The sequence below is a fragment of the Cyphomyrmex costatus genome, unplaced genomic scaffold, assembly GCF_001594065.2.
Source record: "Cyphomyrmex costatus isolate MS0001 unplaced genomic scaffold, Ccosl1.0 scaffold600, whole genome shotgun sequence".
In the NCBI taxonomy this organism is placed as follows: domain Eukaryota; kingdom Metazoa; phylum Arthropoda; class Insecta; order Hymenoptera; family Formicidae; genus Cyphomyrmex; species Cyphomyrmex costatus.
This window is the reverse complement of record NW_017280157.1, coordinates 174928-197376: the sequence shown is the minus strand read 5'-3', so window position 1 is coordinate 197376 and position 22449 is coordinate 174928. Positions and strand designations below refer to the sequence as shown.

At 28.5% G+C, this 22449-nt stretch overlaps 3 protein-coding genes across 4 annotated transcripts; all 3 read right to left on the bottom strand.

Annotated features, from left to right (window-relative positions):
* Positions 1-1953: 1953 nt before the first annotated feature.
* On the bottom strand, positions 1954-7320 carry LOC108779605 (geranylgeranyl pyrophosphate synthase-like). The gene is made up of 8 exons (XM_018547051.1): positions 7112-7320; positions 6081-6159; positions 5825-5979; positions 3503-3644; positions 2777-2897; positions 2545-2684; positions 2380-2482; positions 1954-2216 (listed from the first exon to the last, which is right to left on the bottom strand). The coding sequence occupies exons 2-8, from the start codon at positions 6144-6146 to the stop codon at positions 2008-2010; spliced, it is 936 nt and encodes a 311-aa protein (XP_018402553.1). The 5' UTR covers positions 6147-6159; positions 7112-7320; the 3' UTR covers positions 1954-2007.
* A 3343-nt stretch (positions 7321-10663) lies between these two features.
* On the bottom strand, positions 10664-16072 carry LOC108779599 (geranylgeranyl pyrophosphate synthase-like). Its single transcript, XM_018547044.1, has 7 exons — positions 15923-16072; positions 14050-14204; positions 12318-12462; positions 11476-11596; positions 11243-11382; positions 11075-11177; positions 10664-10917 (listed from the first exon to the last, which is right to left on the bottom strand). The coding sequence occupies exons 1-7, from the start codon at positions 15986-15988 to the stop codon at positions 10685-10687; spliced, it is 963 nt and encodes a 320-aa protein (XP_018402546.1). The 5' UTR covers positions 15989-16072; the 3' UTR covers positions 10664-10684.
* Positions 16073-18080: 2008 nt separating this feature from the next.
* LOC108779603 (geranylgeranyl pyrophosphate synthase-like) lies at positions 18081-22161 on the bottom strand. 2 transcript variants are annotated; one of them, XM_018547049.1, is made up of 8 exons: positions 22002-22161; positions 20958-21061; positions 20705-20859; positions 19663-19804; positions 18940-19060; positions 18709-18848; positions 18544-18646; positions 18081-18374 (listed from the first exon to the last, which is right to left on the bottom strand). In XM_018547049.1, the coding sequence occupies exons 2-8, from the start codon at positions 21021-21023 to the stop codon at positions 18166-18168; spliced, it is 936 nt and encodes a 311-aa protein (XP_018402551.1). In that variant the 5' UTR covers positions 21024-21061; positions 22002-22161; the 3' UTR covers positions 18081-18165. The 2 variants fall into 2 exon arrangements, with proteins under 2 accessions (XP_018402551.1, XP_018402552.1); XM_018547050.1 differs by lacking the exon at positions 22002-22161 and adding an exon at positions 21756-21820.
* Positions 22162-22449: the final 288 nt, after the last annotated feature.

Sequence of the window (22449 nt, the reverse complement as noted above, 5' to 3'; positions counted from 1 at the left end):
TATAAATTACGCAATGCTACGCATTGATGTTTTTGTTAATAAGAAAATACGTAAGTCTGGATATTTTATCATTTTGGTAAGAGAACTTTTAGATAGATGTTCTTAACATTTCGTTTTTAGCCTCGTCCAGAGACATAACAAAAAGTGGATTGCCACCTAAACGATCAATTTCAGTTCTCAACTTTTTATCCAATTCATCAAGTACTTTTTCCGTGTACTTAAATGAGCCGTAACTCTCTAATATTTTAACAAAGTAACGTTTCATTTTAATATTTCTTGTTCGTTGTTTTAAAATATGTTGAAACATTATTTAGAACGACGACCGCTTACTGAGCGCTCAGTAAACAGTTGGCGCACCCATAGTCGATTCTAAAGCTTATTCTACCATGACCGTGACCCATAAAAATTGAGCAATCATATTCGAATATGAGGAGAATAGTCGATTACGATCGGTCAATTTTTGTTACTCATTGTAGAAAAGGCTTTACCCTGGATCTACATTGATTGAGACCAAATATTATTCCGATAATTGCTGAGAATTATTCAGAAAGGAAGTCCAATGCTGAGCATGAATCTTTTGCAGTTTAAACGTGTTTTATTATTTTCTACAATTTTTGAATATACAATCACTATTCGATCAAAAAATTGTTGTCAGCTGCAAGGCGAGCAATGCGCAGATGCTGACGTCACAAACAGGAAAGTATGGGTCGTCTCTGACGCCATATTCACCCAAAAAAAGTATTCTGCCGTTTAGCAGTTCCGTGTTAATATCAGAGGATTTTCCATTTATATATGACATCAAGAGGGTACTCTCCAAAATAGAGGAATTTCGTTTAACCATTATACGGGTTGTGTGTGTGTGTGGATTTAAAATTGGATTAATAATATCCCTCTTAATAATAGAAGAATCTCCTCCTAACTATTATGATAACAAATGAATTGAAGATTTGAAGGACTCTTTTATATAATAATAATTAACACGTTAAATAGGGCGAATAAGAGTCAAATTACAATTTAAAATCTAAATCTGATAATTTATTCTAATATTATATATTGCGAAGAATATCACGTAATTTTTGGCGTTTCGTCCCGGCTTCCACTACTGGACTCATCCTTAAGGCAATGTAATGGAAGCCTACCTTATACGCCTTGATAAGTTATTAAATCGAGATTCTATATAAAGAGATATTATGATAACTTTGAAATAAGTGGAAATACAAAAAGTATCTTGTATATCCTCTTATTTTAAGAGACTATTCGAGTTATTATAATATAATTTTCTACAAAGGAATTTATCTTTGATCGTAGCTCATGTGTCCTTATTTTTATAGACGAATACGTGTTATAAATACATGCGCCTGATTCATTTAAGATTTTCTGCTTAGAATAAATGGTAAGAGGAATTCCTCGCGTATCGGCAGAATATTTTTTTTTGGGTGAGCAGTAAGCGAATTGACCAATCACAGTAGAGGCTGTAAGACATAACTTAAGCAGTAGCAAATCCACAACGTTGATTTCCTTACTGCTTACGTCTTACTGTCTTAAGTGTTTTGTATGCCAAGGCCCTTTTACTGACGAGTCCAATTCTAATAGTGAGGGCCGGGACGAAACGCCGCAGTAGATAACAATATTTCACATAGGCCCACAAAAAATACATATTGAGTATTTTAAAGGAACAAGGAAGTTAAAGGACAATACTAAAAAAAATTCCTCTGTCATTGGCGGACCTTCTTGTGTACATAACGATTTCTTGTTATATAAATTTCACAATTGACTTTTTTTAATGAAAAGTGACATAAATACGCTCCTTTATTATACATTTTTTATTTATCTCAATTCAAATACAGATATTAGTTTTAACCACTTTTTTGCTGTTTTTAACTATTAAAAGAAAATACATTATATCTACAAAGTTGTGGACATAAATTACGTAATGCTACGACTAATGTTTTGTTAATAAAAAAAATACATAAATCTGAATTTTTTATCATTTTGGTTACTGAACTATTAGATAGATGTTCTTAACATTTTGTTTTTAAAATCGTCCAGAGACTTTACAAAAATTGGATTACCACCGAAACGATCAATTTCAATTCTCATCTTCTTATCCAATTCATCAAGTACTTTTTCCGTGTACTTAAATGAGCCGAAACTCTCTAATATTTTAACGAAGTAACGTTTCATCTCCATATTTCTTGTTCGCAGTTTTAAAATATCTTGAAATATTATTAAGGATATCTAATCGTTATATAAACACTTGTTAAATAGAGATATTTTATATATTTAACTTTCTTATTATTATTATTATTTATTTATTTAATACGAAATATGATTCTTAGTACTTATTTTATATTAAATTTAATGTTTGTCAAAGGATACTCATTATTTTCTTATCATCAGGATGGTTGGTAAGCGCATGAATAACTAAGAAACTAAGTTTTCCTTCCGTCAGATCATCGCAATAACTGTCATCACTTGTATTCTGAAATAACAATAAATTTCATTAAATTTGAATTAAGTTTATTTAATTAAATTATTGGTTACCTTATCGTGTCGCAAATTGCAATAATCATCATGTATCTGGCGATATAATGCTACAGAACATGCTAGCGGCAAGACGTCTTCTTCGTAAGTCGAAAATAATTTCATTAATTTTACCGCCAATTTGATTATCCAACCACTCTCTATAAAAAAAATTAATTAACATTCAAATTATATACATATTTATGTGGTCGTTTTATATACAGCAAAAGCTAAAAAAAGCAGAAACATTTACTTCTTATTGCTACAATATTGTAATCTTTTTCTGTTGGACAAATGCAATTATGCTTCCAATACATGTCCATTCCTTGACCTCTGCTGAATTCCAATAATTCTTCGAGTAGAATTTTATCTGCCTGTTAAAAAATATAAAAATGTATAGTTTAAAATAATAATCAAGGTTAAAAAGAAATATTATCGTTCGGCACTGTAAAAAGTGTAGTTTTGTAACAAGAATTGTACTTTAATAATTTATTTTACATGTATAGCAAGTCTTCCGACAAATATAAAATAGATAGGATATATTCAGAACTAAATTTGAATAATTTTCAGCAAATAAAAAACGAATAAAGGCTGGAATTAATTAAATAAATCGGCATTCTTCTATACACGTTTTCGTGTATTTTGTGGTAGACCACGAATGAAAAAATTGAATTCTAGAGTATTCCATTTAAGTATCCAATAGAAAGAAGAGGCATGAGATTTTTCATAAACGTTATATATGTTTCAGAAAAATACTTTGCCCCTTTATTATTTTAAAGAAATAGATACTTTAAAAATATATTAAACATTATATTTCCTAGAAATCCAAATGTTATTTTTAACAAGATTTTTCCACGTTAAAAGCAATATTAAAAAGACGGTCTATTTTATACCTTGATTTCTGTTATAACATATATAAGAAAAGTAAGAGACATACAATTTTTCAAAGTTTTACACAGGCATAATACAATACTATTACCATAGGATGTAAATTACTAATTTTTTCACAAGCAATGAGTTCTAAATAATTTGCAGTGTTCATTGAGTAGGAAAGTCCATAAATAGAATGGGTTACGGGAAAACCTTCTCGCAAAACGGCATCGTCTTGAATATCATCCATTCTGTCAAGAAATAAAAAAAACTATAGTTACGTAAAAACATACACAAAGGAGCCTTTTCAATTAGTAAAGAAACTTGACCTTATTTTCCTTGACCTGTTTTTCTTAAAAATGTGTATAATAAAAAAAGTAAAGGCGTTAGGGCCAGAAATATAACAGCAGATTGTAACAGTAAAAAAATAATTGAGGTGAGAGATCGTCATTCATCTTTAAAAATTAAAAAAGTTTTATATATATATCATTATTAAAACATATCATACTCCAACAAGATAAACGTCACAAGTCAAAATTTTTCCAGTTATATATTATGTACGGCATTATAAATCCATCAGCTTAATCAGGAAAAGTGATATATTTAAATAACTTTCAAAGAAAAATAATACCAGGAATGTTTTTAAAGATGAAATATAATATCATAAAAAATTAATATCAACTTTTAGAGAACTTAAAACAAGTAATTTGTGATTAACTCTAAGTTAATTTAAATATATAATTCTGCTGTAATAAATATTAATAAAAAAAATTAATATTAATAAATTAATACACAAATATATATAAAAAATGAATTTTAATAAATTTTATAAAATTTAATATTCTTATATAATATTCTTTCTACTCTTTTGAATTTTATACAAGTATTAAACTGAATTTTTTATAATTAATTAATGTGACTTTCTCCCTCTCTCTCTCTCTCTCTCTCTCTCTCTGTCTCTCTCTTTCTCTCTCTTTGTCTCTTATCTTTTTTTTATGAGAGTGGTATATTGGGTGTATAAGTTGAAACTCGCCCTTTTTTGCCAAAATTAAACATTTATTTAAAAAATAAGTAAAAAGGATTTATCAATCAAAGTATTGGTCATCATTAGATATGACTTTTTCCCATCTTTGTGGTAATAAGCGGATCCCACGGCGAAAGAACGACTCATCTATAGAGGCTATCCAGTTAGAGACCCATTTTTCGACGCTTTCATAAGAGTTGAAGTGTTTCTCTGCAAGTGCGTGTGCCGTTGACCGAAACAAGTGATAGTTGGAAGGGGCACAATCTGGTGAATAAGCCGCATGGGATAGCACTTCCCATAGCGAAGTGCTTCTAACGTTTCTTTAACGAGTTTCGTGACGTGAGGTCGAGCGTTGTCGTGAAGCAAGATCACTTTATGCTGTCTTGTCTCATATTCTGGTCGTTTTTCGCGCAATGCTCGGCTCAAACGGATTATTTGTTGTTGGTAGAGATCTACTGTGACTGTTTGATCAGATTTCAACAGCTCATGGTACACTACATCCTTCTGGTCCCATCAAGTACAGAGCATAGCCTCCTTACCATGAGTATTCCGTTTTGGCTTCGATGTCGATGGTTGGCTTGGATCGCAAATGGTTTTTCGGTGTTTGGGATTATCGAAATAGTTCCACTTTTCATCGCCAGTCACAATTCGATGCAAAAACCCCTTTCTTTTTTGCCTGGCAAGCAGCATTTCGGAGATGTTTTTTCGCTTTTCGATGTCTCTCTCTTTCAGTTCATATGGTACCCATCTTTCTACTTTGTATACCTTTTCCATGGCTTTTAAACGCTTGGAAATAGCTGCTTGAGTAACATTCAACGTTTCTGCAAGTTGATTTTGTGTTTAACGTGGTTCTTCATCCACCATTGCTTGCAGTTCTGTATCGATGACGTGCTTTATCATTCGTGTCAAAATCATCAAGTTTGAATCGTCGAAACCATTCCTTACAAGTTATTTCAGATATAGAGCAAGTTCCTTATAAGCTTCAACAAGCATTCGATGAGATTCAGCAGCAGTTTTCTTCAAATTGAAACAGAAAAGCAAAGCTTCGCGCAAATGATGCTTTTCTGGTTGAAATTCAGACATCTTCTTCGCAGTGAACAACTATGTTGTTGTCTCAAACACAAACTTTTATATACTGAATATTATAGACAAAGGTCTAAACTATAAATGATGCCTTTGTTCAGCCATTACAGTTGACGATTATCAAAGCTACTGCTATTTATCGCTGGAGGGCGGGTTTCAACTTATATAAGTAAATACAAAAAGAGGAATATATTTGTGGTAGAAATTGTACATCAGAATGTACATGATTTTCTTTGGAAAGGATATTGTCTTCAACTTAATATAGCGTTTTTAATTTAAAAAAATACAAAAATCAGTTATGCTACACAATAAAATAGAACTTACAAGATGCATACATTGAAGACTATTTGAATTATTTCATCAATTTGTTGCAATTTGTCGGGTGATATTTTAAGCCAGTAGTTAAAAACCGGTATTATTTTTTTATATAGATGTTTACCACTCAATTGAAAATTGTATTCAGCAGGTTCTAAAAGTTTCTACACAACAGAAATCAAATAAAACAAGTATTAAAACAAAAAATTCATAAGATTGAATTATATATACGAAGAAATAAAAGAGAAGATGCTACAGAACTGACCTTGTCCTCCTCCGTATTACCGCTTAAAGAATAGTAGAAAGGTAAAACTTTTTTCATGTCTGTCATATTGCACCCTAATCTAAATTATAGTAATATATAGGAATCTATAAATTTTTGTAAATTTATACATAATCGAAAAGTAAACAAATTAGCAATATTATTTAATTCCCTGTTTTATAATAACATATTGTATAATGTTCGAATTATCAAACATTGTTGTTAAGTACGAGTAAGACTGATCGTGATACGTACTGCGTCGAGGATTACGTGTAAAATTCATGTTAAAATTATTCCACATAAAAATTGCTAACAAAGTTACATCTACAAATTTTAAAAGTTTCACTTTCCTATTTACATATTGCTTATTTTACGCATTTTTTAAATAAATTATGAAATTTACATACTTAGAAATTAAATTAGACACAGATTTGAAAATAATTCTGTATATTAAAGTAATTATAGAACGCTTAAACTGATTACTAGAATGTGAAAAATCTTTTGCAGTATTGTTCATCGTACGCATCCTGACGTTCTTTGCAATTAATTTGATGATTTAACAAAATATCTATCTATCACTTTCTCTATCTAATATTATTTTTTTACCTATAGACTATTTGTATAAATAAGATTGTTTTTTTAACTGAGACATTGTTTTTTCCATACAAACTAGAAATAAGATTGATCAAATACATGATAATATCCTATTTCCTAGGTTAAGACATAGCTAATATAGCATAATAAAAGTTCCAAATACACTATATTAGAGATATAATACTATATACCATAAGATAAGAATTGTGAAATTGTTTCATAGAAATTTCGAGAATTTAAGATCTTATAGTAGTAGTTGTGACACATAGTAGCCATCACAAATCGTAAGACAAGGTTAATAGTAAAATTAATAGTAAAATTGAAGGTACAAAAGTTTAATTCAGATTATTCGTAGCGTACAAAGATGCGGATCAAATCCGAAAAAAAAAACATTTTACTTTACAATTTAATTATACTTATGAACAGAGATATTTACATACTTATCTATGCGTCGAAAGAATTGTACTGTAATAAGCTCGAGATGTGTGGAATCCAACTTTTTTGTACAAACACTAATCTTTTCGTATAATTGTAAGAGTGTTTTGAAAGTTACTAATGAAGATCTCCAAAATTAGGTCTGTGCAACAAGAAGAAAGTATTCAGAAGTATAAATTACGGTAGCTCTTAGGGGTGTCTTTTCTGATGTACTAACAACAATAAAATAAGTAATGTATGCTAAAGCGAGGAATAGTGATTCTTGTATATATAGCGCATAAGGCATAAGAAAATCAACCAATCAAAATCTTTGATTTTATGGAAAGGAAAGAAATAAATGACTTTGATTGGTTTATTTCCTTATACATTATACATTATGCGTAATGCATGGGTACGTGCTTCTCATTTAAATCTATGGCTTCATATGCTGACTATCTTGTCGCTACGACATAAATAACATGTAAAAAAACTAATTTTTAAAATCAAATTAGATTTATAGATGAATAATTTTTTCTGTTTTTAATAACTAAATATTTTCTTCGTATTCGTACATATTGTATATGTATAAAATATGTGTATGTACACGCTTAAATCGAAAATTGTTATCAATTATAAAGAAAGTGTTAAATATGTCTTCAACGTATATAATAAAAGATGTAACGTTTACATATATACATTTATATAAACTTAGCATCATTTATTTATAATATTTTTTGTAAATGTATAATCTCGTAATCAAGATCTGTATTTTTCAAAACGAAACAGATTTTAAATATGTTTAAATTTTGTAGAAATCACATTACTATCTCTGTTTTTTTTCAGTTTATACATCAGTGTCACTATTTCTATATGTAATGTTTTAAGTTATATAATTAATAAATATTTTATAATATTGAATCTGAGATTAAATGTCAATATTCATTAGTAGATAATACTTTAACGAATGTAACTGTCAAGTTTTCAATTTAAACATTAATTATTAATAATGTTATATAAAGAATAGTAATGTTAATAATGTTATTATAAAAAATAAGTAAGAAACCATAAGTAATACCACCTTCTCCGCTAAAAGTATATATTATAATATTTTAATTTATCAATTTGTAATTTTTAGGATGTTATAAAATATATATTACTTAAAATGATACTTAGAAACATATGGGTGACACTGATATATAATACCTACAGTTGAAAAAAAACAAAGTCGCTAAATGTGATCTCTACAAAATTTAAACAAATTAAAAATCGATTTTGTTAAAAGAGAGGGAATATTTGATTACAAAATTACATATTTATAACAAAAATAATGTTTAAATTTATGTGAATGTATACATGTAGTACACATAGCTCTTTTATTATACTTTTTATGCGTATTATTGTTTTACTTTACATAATTTGACATGTGCACAGCCAAATGGAATGTTAATTTATTAATGAATAATAACTTTTATAACCTCTATAAGTAGGGCCGTAGAGAGAAAAGCAGGGAGAAGAAAATTACGGGCCCCTATTTCATGCAGATATTACTCCCAACCAGGAGCGGCAGATTTAGAATTTTTAATCTAATCTAAATAAGGAAAGAATGAAGGGAAGGAAAGACTAATATATCTTCAACATGCTCGCAAGATTTTTCGTTTCTTATTTTATTTTATTTTGCCTGATATTTGCAAGAACACATATTATTGCAAGAAAAAAAAATATATAAAGCTTGTTATATTATTTTCTATATACATACGTATATTATGAAATTAAGCTTAGGCTAAGCGTGTAGCCTAAGCTTAATTTCATAAAATTAACGATTTGTGTTGGACCGTCGATATTTAAAAACGAGTAAATATGATATATAATCGGCCAAATGTCGGTCAAAAGCAGGATTTTGATTGCTAATATAATGTACGTCAACCCGCCAACAGAAGTCTGTAGTTAGGCTTGTCAATTCTCGCAAGTACTGTGATACATGATTATCCGTTTATATAGAACTTTTTTCTAATATCTCCCCAGGTGTCTAAGGTAGGCTCCCACTACATTACCTTACTGATGAGCCTAGTAGTGGGAAACCGAAACGAAACGCCAGCTTGTGATATTCTTCGCAATCTTAATTTTTCACAGATTTCGAATTATCATTAATTTAACATTACATCGTTAAAATTTTAATATGTCTTTCAACATATTGTTAAGATCCAATAAGATGCTATAAGCATAAAAAATTGTTAGATTACTTGTGTCAATTTAACTAAAGTGATATTACTACGGTAGTTGATTAGAGTTGCGTTGTAAAGTCTGAAAAAATTTCGGCACGCGATTAAGGAAACTACATACGTGGTAAATAAAATTCACACATTATATTAGCAACCAAAATCCTGCTCTTGACCGTCATTTGGCCGATTATATATCATATTTACTCGTTTCTTAATTTCATAATATATACTTATAAATGCGCTTTCCGTGCTTTGCCCAATGCAAAAGTGTTAATTAATATTTTAAAATCTAACTGCCTTGCCAATGCCGATTTTAGGCAAAAAGTGCCTGATCCTGTTACACGTATTTGTGCAGAACAGGAGCAATGAAAGTTTTTAATTCTAGACAACACGCTGAAAGAACGACTAGCATTAGAAACTGGCAGAGTACAAAATATTCGTAAATTTTTAAAATGAATTTTAGATTTTAAAATAAATTTTAAATACCGCACACACATAAATACATATATGTATAATATACATGTATATATATGTATATATACATTGTATATATATATTTAATTATTTATTTAATTATTTTCTGGATTTTTCTATCAATTTTGAGAATATATGAACTTTTCTCTTACTCTTAAAATATTTTGTTGATCAAAACAAATTTTCTCACTTTTACTTTCATAATATAATTTCTCTCTAAAAATTTCCGATTGAATAATTAATTTGTTTTCCGTAATTATTCTTTAGATTATACATCAGCTGGAAGAAGTTCAAAAGGAATTTGGTGGAATTGACAAAAATATTTTTTTATATATTTAGTTAAGTAAATTTATATTCGTAATCTATATCAGTTCACAGAATGTTTTTACAAAAAATAAGAAACTATGAGCGAGTTCAAGCTAACTTCAAAGCGGCTAGGTCTGTTTGCCGAGCGAATGAACATGATTGGTTGGCTCCATAGGTAAGAACTAATCATGTTCAATCGCTCGATGAGCAGGCTAGCTCATTTATTTATTAGAAAATTGGTATCCACAAAAAATCCGGGCCCGGGGGGAATCACCCCGTCATCCCCCTCCCTCTTGTCAGGCATGTCTATAAGTATCTCTATACCTTTTATAGAAATATATTTCTATTTGTTATGCACGGGTATAATAAAATTATACAAATATTAATTTTTATCAGCGAAATGCAATAAAAACTTTATTATACAATATATTATTTGTACACTTTTCCATAAATCATTTTTTTTTTACATAATTTATTTATATAATATATATAGTATATGCATTCTATTATCACTTGTACCATTAGCACAACTATTTTGTATAATGTTATTTAATAATCAGTGCAATGAAAAATTTTGCCTTAAAAAAAATGACTTTCAATTTAGAACGTTCCAGTTAAAGGATCTTTAGGCGCATCTTGGGTATCCCAATTCTTAACCTCATCTAGGAACTTCACCAGGAGTGGATTGCCACCTAATCGTTCAATTTCAGTTCTCGCAGTCGAATCCAGTTCTTCAAGTACATTTCTCGTGTATTCAAAGGAACCAAATCTTTCTAATAATTTAATGCAATGACGTTTCACTTCGATATCCTTTGTTCGTTGCCGTAAAATATCTTTATTAAGCATTATTAAAGAAACATATAAATTTAATTAATTATAATAAAAAATTTCAAACCTAAAGCATGTGGAACAATTAGTAAAAAATTTTGTTAATTTGTATAATAAATATACTTTTTACTAAATTAAATTAACATTTTTTATAAAGGATACTTATTATTTGCCTATCGTCGGGATTGCTTCTAAGCGCATGAATAATCGGAAAACTGAATTTTCCTTCGGTTAAATCTTCACAATAACTTTTATTCTCAGTGTACTGTAACAAGAATTAACGTAGATAATATAAATTTATTTCATTAAATCTAATATATTATCGCTTACCTCACTGAGGCATAAGTTGCAATAATCATCACGTATTTGAATATATAATCCCAAAGTAGCTATTAGTGACGAAAAATCTTCTTCATAAGTTGAAAATAGTTTCATTAGTCTTACCGCTAAATTGAAAAGCCCACCAGTTTCTGCAAAATTAAATAATGTTTAAATCTTTTTTTAACATAAATAACTTTTTTCTATATGTACATAAATTAGAGATTGTAAATATTAGTAGTTACTTCTTATTGTCATAGTTTTGTAATCTTCCTCAGTTGGACAGATGAAATTATCTCTCCAAAAAATATCCATTCCCTGACCTCTATGAATTTCTAATGTTTGCTCCATATATACTTGCGTTGCCTGAAAATAATATTATGTATCAGTAGCATATATACTATTATTTTTCAATTACTAATTTATTTGTATATTTAATGTATAAAATACCGCGTGTTATATATTTCTTGCGATGACATTGATACAAAGTTGTATCTATCTACATACGTATCAATTTTTTATTTCTATTTTTACACTTTTGGTAATCAATATTAACCGTATAATCAAATAAAGAAAGAAAAAAAGATTTAAAGTTAAAAAAAAAAGTTAAAAAAAGAAATCTGTATGTAACAGCAAACATGGCCATGCAGATTGTGTTTCGCATTTATTAACATATTAATGTGATATTTGAGTCTCTAGAAATTAATAGTCTACATCGTCATTTATTAAAATTATTCATTGCTCATTATTTATAAAAATAGCTGCTTTTATCAATATTCGTTATTAATATTAAGAAAAAAAAATATTAAGAAAAGTGTTTAAAAAAAACAGTATGAGAAAATGAGAGAATAATAATAGTATTTTCAATTTAATTTATAAAAAAATACCCTTTTACATAAAACAATTATGTAATATTATTGTATGAATTTTAAACTTTGCATTTAATGTAAATTGAAAACTCTTGTAAGTAGCACTGAGAGATGTACATCTCTTATCATGGTTTGTTTTACATATCAGAAAGAATATCGTGTCATAAAACGTCAAGGCCAACAGAGATCACAAACGTTTCTCTAATGTAGTCACTTACCGCTGGATGTTTTAAATTAATAACTTTTTCCAAAGCAATGAATAATACATAACTTGCAGCATTTAATGAGCTAGCAATTCCATAAACTGAGTGTGCAACAGGAATGCCCCTTCGCCTAATGGAATTATCTTGAATATCATCAATCCTGCAAAAATGAATAAAAGCTATTATGTAATATAATGATTTAAAATTAGACAGACTAGAATAAATAAATATATTAAAAGAAACAATTATATTTCTAAAATGTTAATATTTAAGTATTCTAGTGTGAATTTATATACATAGTTCCAGTTTTGGAAACTGCTTGTTAAATATCTTCAATTTTGAAAATATTTAATATGGAACATAATCAAAACTAAAATAATAATGTCGTCGAGCCGCCATCAGAGGTCTATCGATATTCGCAAATTCTCGCAAGTGCTTGGATACGCGTATATCTCTTCATATAAAATATCAATTGAATAACTCTCTCATGCGTATAAGTGAATCTCAGTGTTTAAGTATTTAAGTATGAATTTATATACAGGGTGTCTTACATAACTGTAAACACGATTTTTCCGGCACGTTCAATGATTTCATAAAGCTTATTTTGAGTAAAAGTTAGTTAGTTTTGACAAAGTTTGACATTGTTGTGCGGCTGCCTTTTTCAGTTTACAGTTAATTTCAGCAGAGTACAGACGTGTCATTATCTCATTTTAATTTTCTTGTTTTTAATGCCTTCGTTAATTATAATTAAGATAATATGTATTTTGACAAATGCAACAGCCTTGTTACAAAAATTGTGTGTAGATGAGTCCATCATTTAAGGTTTGAAATTAAACTTATTTTTTGTTCATTTTTACACTATTTGTTAATTAAGTTGTATTGTAAGTTTAATCATTTTTCCACAGATTTATTACCGATCGATCACAATCGTTTTAATAAGTTTCTTTCTTTAAGAATGGATTCTTCTGTTACTAACAATGCTTCTTATTACTGCACTAATTGTACTTATGAAGAAGACTCAATTCAAGAGTCGAAACTAGTTAAGTTATGTATTTGAAGTTCTACGATTTTGCGATAATGTAAAGTTAATTTTTTTTTATTCTTTTATTTTTACATACTATGTTTTTTGCGTTTTTTGACGATTTAATATCTATTTTATGTTTTTGACTACTTCATTTACAGATTAAAATTTTTAATTCTTGACTCTTAATTTGTCTTTTTAATTTATTATTAGTTAGTTTTGAATTGGCTACAAATTGCAATATTAAAAATTTTCAAAATATTATTTTTTAAGAAAAAAGTCAAGATCACCCTAATTTTTTAAATGACACTACATATTTTTTACTTCATAATATTATTCAATATTATTACTACTGTCAAAACAAATTCGATGACCTGCTATACTATGACCTTAAAGATGTATGGAATTAATAAACAGAAACGTTTTTTCGTGAAAAATTATTTTGTGTTAAACTTTACATAATTTTCATTACATTGTTCAGTAGAAAAAATGTACTTGTAGATTAAATTTAGAAACCGATGTAGCCATTTCTGAATTCGTGGTATTCCTGATACACAATTTATTACTCATTTGTATGTACATATGTATGTACGTATATGTAACTTAAAAAATTTGTCTTTAGTAATAGTAGCATTATAATTATTGAGAAAGATGTGTGATAAAAAAAAGACGCAAAACAAAATATTATATAATTATATATGTTGGTGTAACAAAACTCAAACTTACAGAATGCTTGAATTATGGAGCATATTTATTATACCATCGATTTCTTGGACTTTATCATCCGATATCTTTAGCCAGTAATTAAAAGCCTTTGCTAATTTTGCTCTTTTTTGTTTTCCGGGAACTTGAAGGATATACCTGATTGGTTCCAATAATTTCTGTAAGAAGTTTCATTTCCAAATTTTATTTAAATTCGATTAAAGATAGTAAATAACAGATATAAAGAAATAACTGCAATAAAAATCCAGAAATTTTCGTAATTTCCAAGAATTTGCCAAAAATTCGGAATTTTTAATTGTAGAAATTGAAATTATTGATCTCAACAAATTATACTTAATATTAATGAATAATTAAACAACAATAAAATTGCCAACTCCTTAATAACACATTAAGAAAATAATAATCTAAGCAATATTAAATCCCCACCGCAACGATATCTTTGTTTTTTTATTCTTGGACAATATGTGCCTGAATTATTTTATCACAACTCAGCGTTATAACTGTGTTGGACAACTCACTCTTGTTTTATAAACTATTCCACAGACGAAACAAAGATATTGTTATGGTGTATTTAATTACTGAAGATGACTCAAACTTAAGTCCAAACGGACATATGTAACGTAAATTATTGTTTAAGTTCATTTCGCAATATAACAACCTGCGGTTGTGTATATGACTCCTATAGCCATATATTTATATATTAAGTATAATAAGAAAATAATAATGTAGTATATATACATATATATAATGTAATATTACATATATATATATAAATATTTAGTTATCAAATAATTAATAAATATTTTGTCACGAGAGAAATCAACCCTGCATATCTTTATCCTTCAATTGGTGCATTGCTTGCAAAAAAGTACTGTCAGTACTAAAAATCTATAAAGTAATTATTAATAAAAGACTCAAATGATAAAAATCTAAATACATTAAGTAATGCCTATAAAAGCCAACACTCATCTTATTAAAAATGTTACATTAAACTAAAGTCAAATAACAAAAAAAAAAAGAATAAATAAAAGTAAAGACCATTCAATGAAATTTATAAAATTAAAGAACTATTTTTTAAATTTATTTAATACGTTTTTAGGATTCACATTTAATTAATGATTAAAGTAAAAAATAAAGCAGTAAAAATGAAAAAGTACAAAGAGCAGAGTTAAAAAAAGTTTATAATTTTTATAATTAATTTTTATAATTATAAATAAAAACAAATTCAGAAAAGATTTAACACCACATTTTCCTCTTGCGTCCATACCTATACATATGTACGTTTCAGGAGAAAAAAAATTATATTTGCACAACTTTGTCACGTCACATATGGATTGTATTCTTTGGAAAAAATTCATGATATTCAATAGTTCGATTTATATTCAATATCATTTTGTCAGGACAGTTAAGACTCCATGCAAACAATGAAATAATCATACAGCGTCTTGCAATTATTTAAGATATATGTTAAGTCGATCTTAACGCGACATACATTAAGACGATCTTAATGTATAATATTGAATTGTAAAAATATCAACGTTTTAGCTGTTATGTGAGAATGTTATCAGTTAACTAGTTGATTGTTTCAGAGTAACGACAGTTGAAATACAACTCGACAAAGGGGGAATCGAGCAAGAAGATAAAATATGAAAAAGAAGAATTGTTTAAATTTACGTTCGATATATAGAAATTTTTTTGTAATCATAATTGTATTATACTTGTAAAATATAAAATAATATATTTATATGTTAATTATATATTTCTTTTTCGTAATATAAAAAGACGTTTATATCAGAAACAATAATAACGCGCGCATGAGCGCTCGTATAACAGAATTAAAAAGGTGAAAAGTATATATATTATAGTAAAGACTAACCTCATCTTCCTCTCTATTACCGCTCGCGGAGTAATAAAAAGGAATAGGCTTATTACAGTCCGTCATCTGAGTGGTGACGTATCTCTTCCGCAGCGATAAGTGTGAACGAGGTAACTGCTTCAATTCAGTCAGAAATATCAGAAATAAATTCGCGACAGTTAATAGCTGATATAATTGTACGGTGTCTGCCGGAACACTAATTCTGATTCATTCTGATACGACTGATTTTATACTTGCGCGCAGTGAAGTAAATAGCTCAATTTTAAATGCAGATAGTATGAGTGATAGACACTACACTACAGCACTACTTCGCTGGTGTAATAGTACAGTAATGCTATAGTACAGTAGTGTCTCAAAATACTCTTACAAGGAAACGGTCAGAACTGTCCCTCACCGATTTTGATGCGCTTTGGATATATTGTAGAGCATATCAGAAAATATTCGACCCATATTTTTTTACAGCGGCGTATCTTGAGGTTTAGGGGGTGCAACACCCCCTTGAAAAAAATAGACTTTTTCCCTACCGTGAAAGTCGCATAAGACAAAATCATATGTCATGGTATACGTAAATGGGATAAGATCGTATGTGAACAGGATATGAAAGACATATGATTCATATCCGATCGTTTATGAAGTATATGCGAATCTTTCACGAGTCGTATACGAATCGTGTACGAATTGTATACAAATCGTATAAGATCATGCAATTAACATGTTATCGCATACGATCAGATATGATTCGTATGTCTTTCATATACGAATTTGAACCCTTCATATACGATTTTTATACCAAATTTACGGTAGGGTTCGTTTTCAGCGAATATTTTTGAAACTATGCCGCGTATGAAAAAATGGTTTATACAAAAATTGTACAGTATTTTATGCTCTATATAATAGTGTACTCATTTTTTTTAAATCAAATTTTTTAATTACCCCCCACCTCCACTCGAGATACGCCGCTATAAAAAAATATGGGTCGAATATTTTTTGATGCTCCACAATATATTCAAAGCGCATCAAAATCGGTGAGGGATAGTTCCGACCGTTCCTTTGTTAGTGCTCAATAGTACTTTTCTACAAGGGTTTAGAACGACAACCGCTTACTGAGCGCTCAGTAAACGGTTGTCGTTCCGATACGGTTGGCGCACCCATAGTGGGTTCTAAAGCTTATTCTACAATGACCGTGACCCATAAAAATTGAGCAATCATATTGGAATATGAGGAGAATAGTCGATAACGATTGGTCAATTTTTGTTACTCATTGTAGAATAGGCTTTACCCCGAATCTACATTGATTGAGACCAAATGTTATTCTAATAATTGCCGAGAATTATTCAGAAAGGAAGTCCAATGCTGAACATGAATCGTTTGCAGTTTAAACGTGTTTTATTATTTTCTACAATTTTTGAATATACAATCACTATTCGATCAAAAAATTGTTATCTGCTGCAAGGCGAGCAATGCGCAGATGCTGACGTCACAAATAGGAAAGTATGGGTCGTCTCTGACGCCGTATTGACAATCGAAACGGGGGCACTTTTCAGGCGATCAACCTATGGAGAATTTACTCCTTACTTAATGCTCCGTGGTTATGGTCTTACGGTCTCTACTGTGATTGGTCAATTCGCTTACTGTCTACGCTTAGGGCCCTGTCACACAAAAAAACTTAAGGCTGTAAGACTTAGCAGTAAGCGAATTGACCAATCACAGTAGAGGCCGTAAGGCCATAACTTAAGAAGTACCAAATCCACAACGTTGATTTCCTTACTGCTTACGTCTTACTGTCTTAAGTTTTTGTGTGCCAAGGCCGTTTTACTGATTAGTACAATTCCAATAGTGGGGGCCGGGACGAAACGCCGCGGTAGATGACAATATTTCACATAGGCCCACAAAAAATACATATTGAGTGTTTTAAAGGAACAAGGAAGTTAAACGACAATATTAAAAAAAAATTCCTCTGTCATTGGCTGAACTTCTTGTGTGCATAACGATTTTTTGCTATATAAATTTCACAATTGACTTTTTTTAATGAAATTACATAAATACGCTCCTTTATTAAACATTTTTTATTTATCTCAATTCATATACAGAAATAAGTTTTAATCACTTTTTTGCTGTTTAACTATTAAAAGAAAATACATTATACAAAGTTGTGGACATAAATTACGAAATGCTACGACTGATGTTTTGTTAATAAAAAAATACATAAATCTGAATTTTTTATCATTTGGGTTACAGAACTCTCAGATAGATGTTCTTAACATTTTGTTTTTAAAATCGTCCAGAAACTTTACAAAAAGTGGATTACCCCCTAAACGATCAATTTCAGTTCTCATTTTTTTATCCAATTCATCAAGTACTTTTTCCGTGTACTTAAATGAACCGTAACTCTCTAATATTTTAACACAATAACGTTTCATCTCCATATTTCTTGTTCGCAGTTTTAAAATATCTTGAAATATTATTAAGGATATCTAATCATTATATAAACACTTGTTAAATAGAGATATTTTATATATTTAACTTTCTTATTACTATTATTATTATTATTTATTTAATACGAAATATGTTTCTTAGTATCTACTTATTTCATATTAAATTTAATGTTTGTCAAAGGATACTCATTATTTTCTTATCATCAGGATGGTTGGTAAGCGCATGAATAACTAAGAAACTAAGTTTTCCTTCCGTCAGATCATCGCAATAACTGTCATCATTTGTATCCTGTAATAACAATAAATCTTATTAAATTTGAATTAAGTTTATTTAATTAAATTATTGATTACCTTATCGTGACGCAAATTGCAATAATCATCATGTATCTGGCGATATAATCCTAGAGAACATGCTAGCGGCAAGACATCTTCTTCGTAAGGAGAAAATAGTTTCATTAATTTTACCGCCAATTTGATTATCCAACCACTCTCTATAAAAATATTAATTAACATTCAAATTATATACATATTTATGTGGTCGTTTTATATACAGCAAAAGCTAAAAAAAGCAGAAACATTTACTTCTTGTTGCTACAATATTGTAATCTTTTTCTGTTGGACAAATGCAATTATCCTTCCAATACATCTCCATTCCTTGAACTCTGCTGAATTCCAATAATTCTTCGAGTAGAATTTTAATTGCCTGTTTAAAAATATATAAGTATATAGTTTAAGATAAGAATCAAGGTTCAAAAGGAATATTATCGGTCGGCACTGTAAAAAGTGTAGTTTTGTAACAAGAATTCTACTTTAATAATTTATTTTACATATATAGCCAGTCTTCCGACAAATATAAAATAGACAGGATATTCAGAACTAAATTTGAATAATTTTCAGCAAATAAAAAACGAATAAAGGCTGGAATTAATTAAATAAACCGGCATTCTTCTATACATGTTTTCGTGTATTTTGTGGTAGACCACGAATGAGAAAACTGAATTCTAGAGTATTCCATTTAAGTATCCAATAGAAAGAAGTGGCATGATATTTTTCAAAAACGTTATATATGTTTCAGAAAAATAATTTGCCCCTTTATTATTTTAAAGAAATAGATGCTTTAAAAATATATTAAACATTATATTTCCTAGAAATTCAAATGCGATTTTTAACGAGATTTTTCCACTTTAAAAGCAATTTTAATAAGACTGTCTATTTTATATCTTGATTTCTGTTATAACATATATAAGAAAAGTAAGAGCATACAATTTTTCAAAGTTTTACACAGGCATAATACAATACTATTACCATAGGATGTAAATTAATAATTTTTTCACAAGCAATAAGTTCTAAATAATTTGCAGTGTTCATTGAGTAGCAAAGTCCATAAATAGAATGGGTTACGGGAAAACCTTCTCGCAAAATGGCATCGTCTTGAATATCATCCATTCTGTCAAGAAATAAAAAAAACTATAATTTTGTAAAAATGTACACAAGCCTTTTCAATTAGTAAATAAACTGTATTATTTTCCTTGACCTGTTTCTGTTAAAAATGTGTAGAATAAAAAAGTTAAGGCGGTAGGGCCAGAAATATAACAGCAGGTTGTAACAGTAAAACAATGATTGAAGTAAGAGATCGACAATTATCTTTAAAAATTAGAAAATTTATATATATATGATATATCATTATTAAAACATCATAATTCCGTAAAAAAATGTCACAAGCCAAATGTTTCGAATTTTGTATTATTAACGGATTGCATTCTAAATACATATATCAGTTTTTAATTAGGAAAAGTGATATATTCAAATAATTTACAAAGAAAAATAATACCAGGAATGTTTTTAAAGGTAAAATATAATATCTTAAAAAATTAATATCTACTTCTAGAGAACTTAAAACAAGCAATTTGTGATTAACTCTAAGTTAATATAAATATATATAATTTTGCTTTAAAAAATATGAATAAAAAAATTAATATTAATAAATTAATACAAATAAAAAATTAATATTAATAAACTTTATAAAATATACAATATTCTTTCTACACTTTTGAATTTTATACGAGTATTAATTAAACTGAAATTTATTATAAATAATTAATATGATTTTCTCTCTCTCTCTCTCTCTCTCTCTCTCTCTCTCTCTCTCTCTCTCTTTTTGTCTCTTATCGTTTTTTTGTGAGAGATATATAAGTAAATACAAAAAGAGGAATATATTTGTGGTAGAAATTGTACATCAGAATGTACATGATTTTCTTTGGAAAGGATTGTCTCCAACTTTTTTATCGCTTTTTTATTTTAAAAAAGTACAGAAGTCAGTTGTGCTATACAATAAAATATAACTTACAAGATGCATACATTGAAGACTATTTGAATTATTTCATCAATTTGTTGCAATTTGTCGGGTGATAATTTAAGCCAGTAGTTGAAAATCGGTGTTAGTTTTTTATATGGATGTTTGTCACTCAATTGAAAACTGTATTCAGCAGGTTCTAAAAGTTTCTACAGAACAGAAATCAAATAAAAGTATTAAAACAAAAAATTTATAAGATTGAATTATATATACGAAAAAATAAAAGAGAAGATGCTACAGAACTGACCTTGTCCTCCTCCGTATTACCGCTTAAAGAATAGTAGAAAGGTAAAACGTTTTTCATGTCTGTCATATTGCACTCTAATCTAAATTGTAGTAATATATAGGAATCTGTAAATTTTTGAAAATTTATACATAATCGAAAAGTAAACAAATTAGCAATATTATTTAATTCCCTGTTTTATAATAACATATTGTATAATGTTCGAATTATCAAACATTGTTGTTAAGTACGAGTAAGACTGATCGTGATACGTACTGCGTCGAGGATTACGTGTAAAATTCATGTTAAAATTATTCCACATAAAAATTGCTAACAAAGTTACATCTACAAATTTTAAAAGTTTCACTTTCCTATTTACATATTGTTTATTTTACGCATTTTTTAAATAAATTATGAAATTTACGTACTTAGAAATTTAATTAGACACAGATTTAAAAATAATTTTGTATATTAAAGTAATTATAGAACGCTTAAACTGATTACTAGAATGTGAAAAATCTTTTGCAGTATTGTTCATCGTACGCATCCTGACGTTCTTTGCAATTAATTTGATGATTTAACAAAATATCTATCTATCACTTTCTCTATTTAGTATTATTCTTTTACCTATAGGCTATTTGTATAAATAAAATTGTTTTTTTAATTGAGAACATTGTTTTTTCTATACAATTTAGAAATAAGATTGATCTGCAGATACGTGTTATATGTACAATCCTATTTCCTATTAAAGATTAAGTTAAGACATAGCTAAGCATAATAAAGGTTCTAATTACACTATATTGGAAATATAATACCACATACCATACGACTACATACGATAAGAATTGTGAAATTGTTCCATAGAAATTTCGAGAATTTAAGATTTTATAGAAGTAGTTGTGACACATAGTAGCCATCACAAATTAAGACAAGGTTTTAATAGCAAAATTAAAGGTACAAAAGTTTAATTCAGATTATTCGTAGCGCACAAAGATGCGGATCAATCCGAAAAAAAAAACATTTAACTTTACAATTTAATTATTCTTATGAACAGAGATATTTACATACCTATTTATGCGTCGAAAGAATTGTACTGTAATAAGTTCCAAATGTGTGGAATCCAACTTTTTTGTACAGACACTAATCTTTTCCTATAATTGCGTAAGAGTGTTTTGAAAGTTACTAATGAAGATCTCCGAAATTAGGTCTATAACGTCGTGCAACAAGAAGAAAGTATTCAGAAATATAAATTACGGTAGCTCTTACGAGTGTCCTTTCTGATGTACTAACAACAATAAAATAAGTAATGTGTGCTAAAGCGAGGAGTAGTGATTCTTGTATTATGCGCATAACGCATAAGGCATAAGAAAATCAATCAATCAAAATCTTTTATTTTATGGAAAGGAAAGAAATAAATGACTTTGATTGGTTTATTTCCTTATACATTATACATTATGCGTTATGCATGGGTACGTGCTTTTCATCTAAATCTATGCCTTCATATACTGGTTATCTT

What these genes read in the sequence shown, in the direction of transcription:
- LOC108779603 (XM_018547049.1), bottom strand. Translation starts at nt 21,023, where the DNA reads ATGACAGACATGAAAAACGTTTTACCTTTCTACTATTCTTTAAGCGGT. An exon ending in GTCTTCAATGTATGCATCTT is followed by an intron (nt 19,805 to 20,704) that starts GTAAGTTATATT and finishes ATTTCTTGACAG; the next exon opens with AATGGATGATATTCAAGACG. An exon ending in CAATATTGTAGCAACAAGAA is followed by an intron (nt 18,849 to 18,939) that starts GTAAATGTTTCT and finishes ATATTTTTATAG; the next exon opens with AGAGTGGTTGGATAATCAAA.
- LOC108779605 (XM_018547051.1), bottom strand. Translation starts at nt 6,146, where the DNA reads ATGACAGACATGAAAAAAGTTTTACCTTTCTACTATTCTTTAAGCGGT. An exon ending in GTCTTCAATGTATGCATCTT is followed by an intron (nt 3,645 to 5,824) that starts GTAAGTTCTATT and finishes ATTTCTTGACAG; the next exon opens with AATGGATGATATTCAAGACG. An exon ending in TGATGATAAGAAAATAATGA is followed by an intron (nt 2,217 to 2,379) that starts GTATCCTTTGAC and finishes TAATATTTCAAG; the next exon opens with ATATTTTAAAACTGCGAACA.
- LOC108779599 (XM_018547044.1), bottom strand. Translation starts at nt 15,988, where the DNA reads ATGACGGACTGTAATAAGCCTATTCCTTTTTATTACTCCGCGAGCGGT. An exon ending in CTCCATAATTCAAGCATTCT is followed by an intron (nt 12,463 to 14,049) that starts GTAAGTTTGAGT and finishes TCATTTTTGCAG; the next exon opens with GATTGATGATATTCAAGATA. An exon ending in GCAACTTATGCCTCAGTGAG is followed by an intron (nt 11,178 to 11,242) that starts GTAAGCGATAAT and finishes TTCTTGTTACAG; the next exon opens with TACACTGAGAATAAAAGTTA.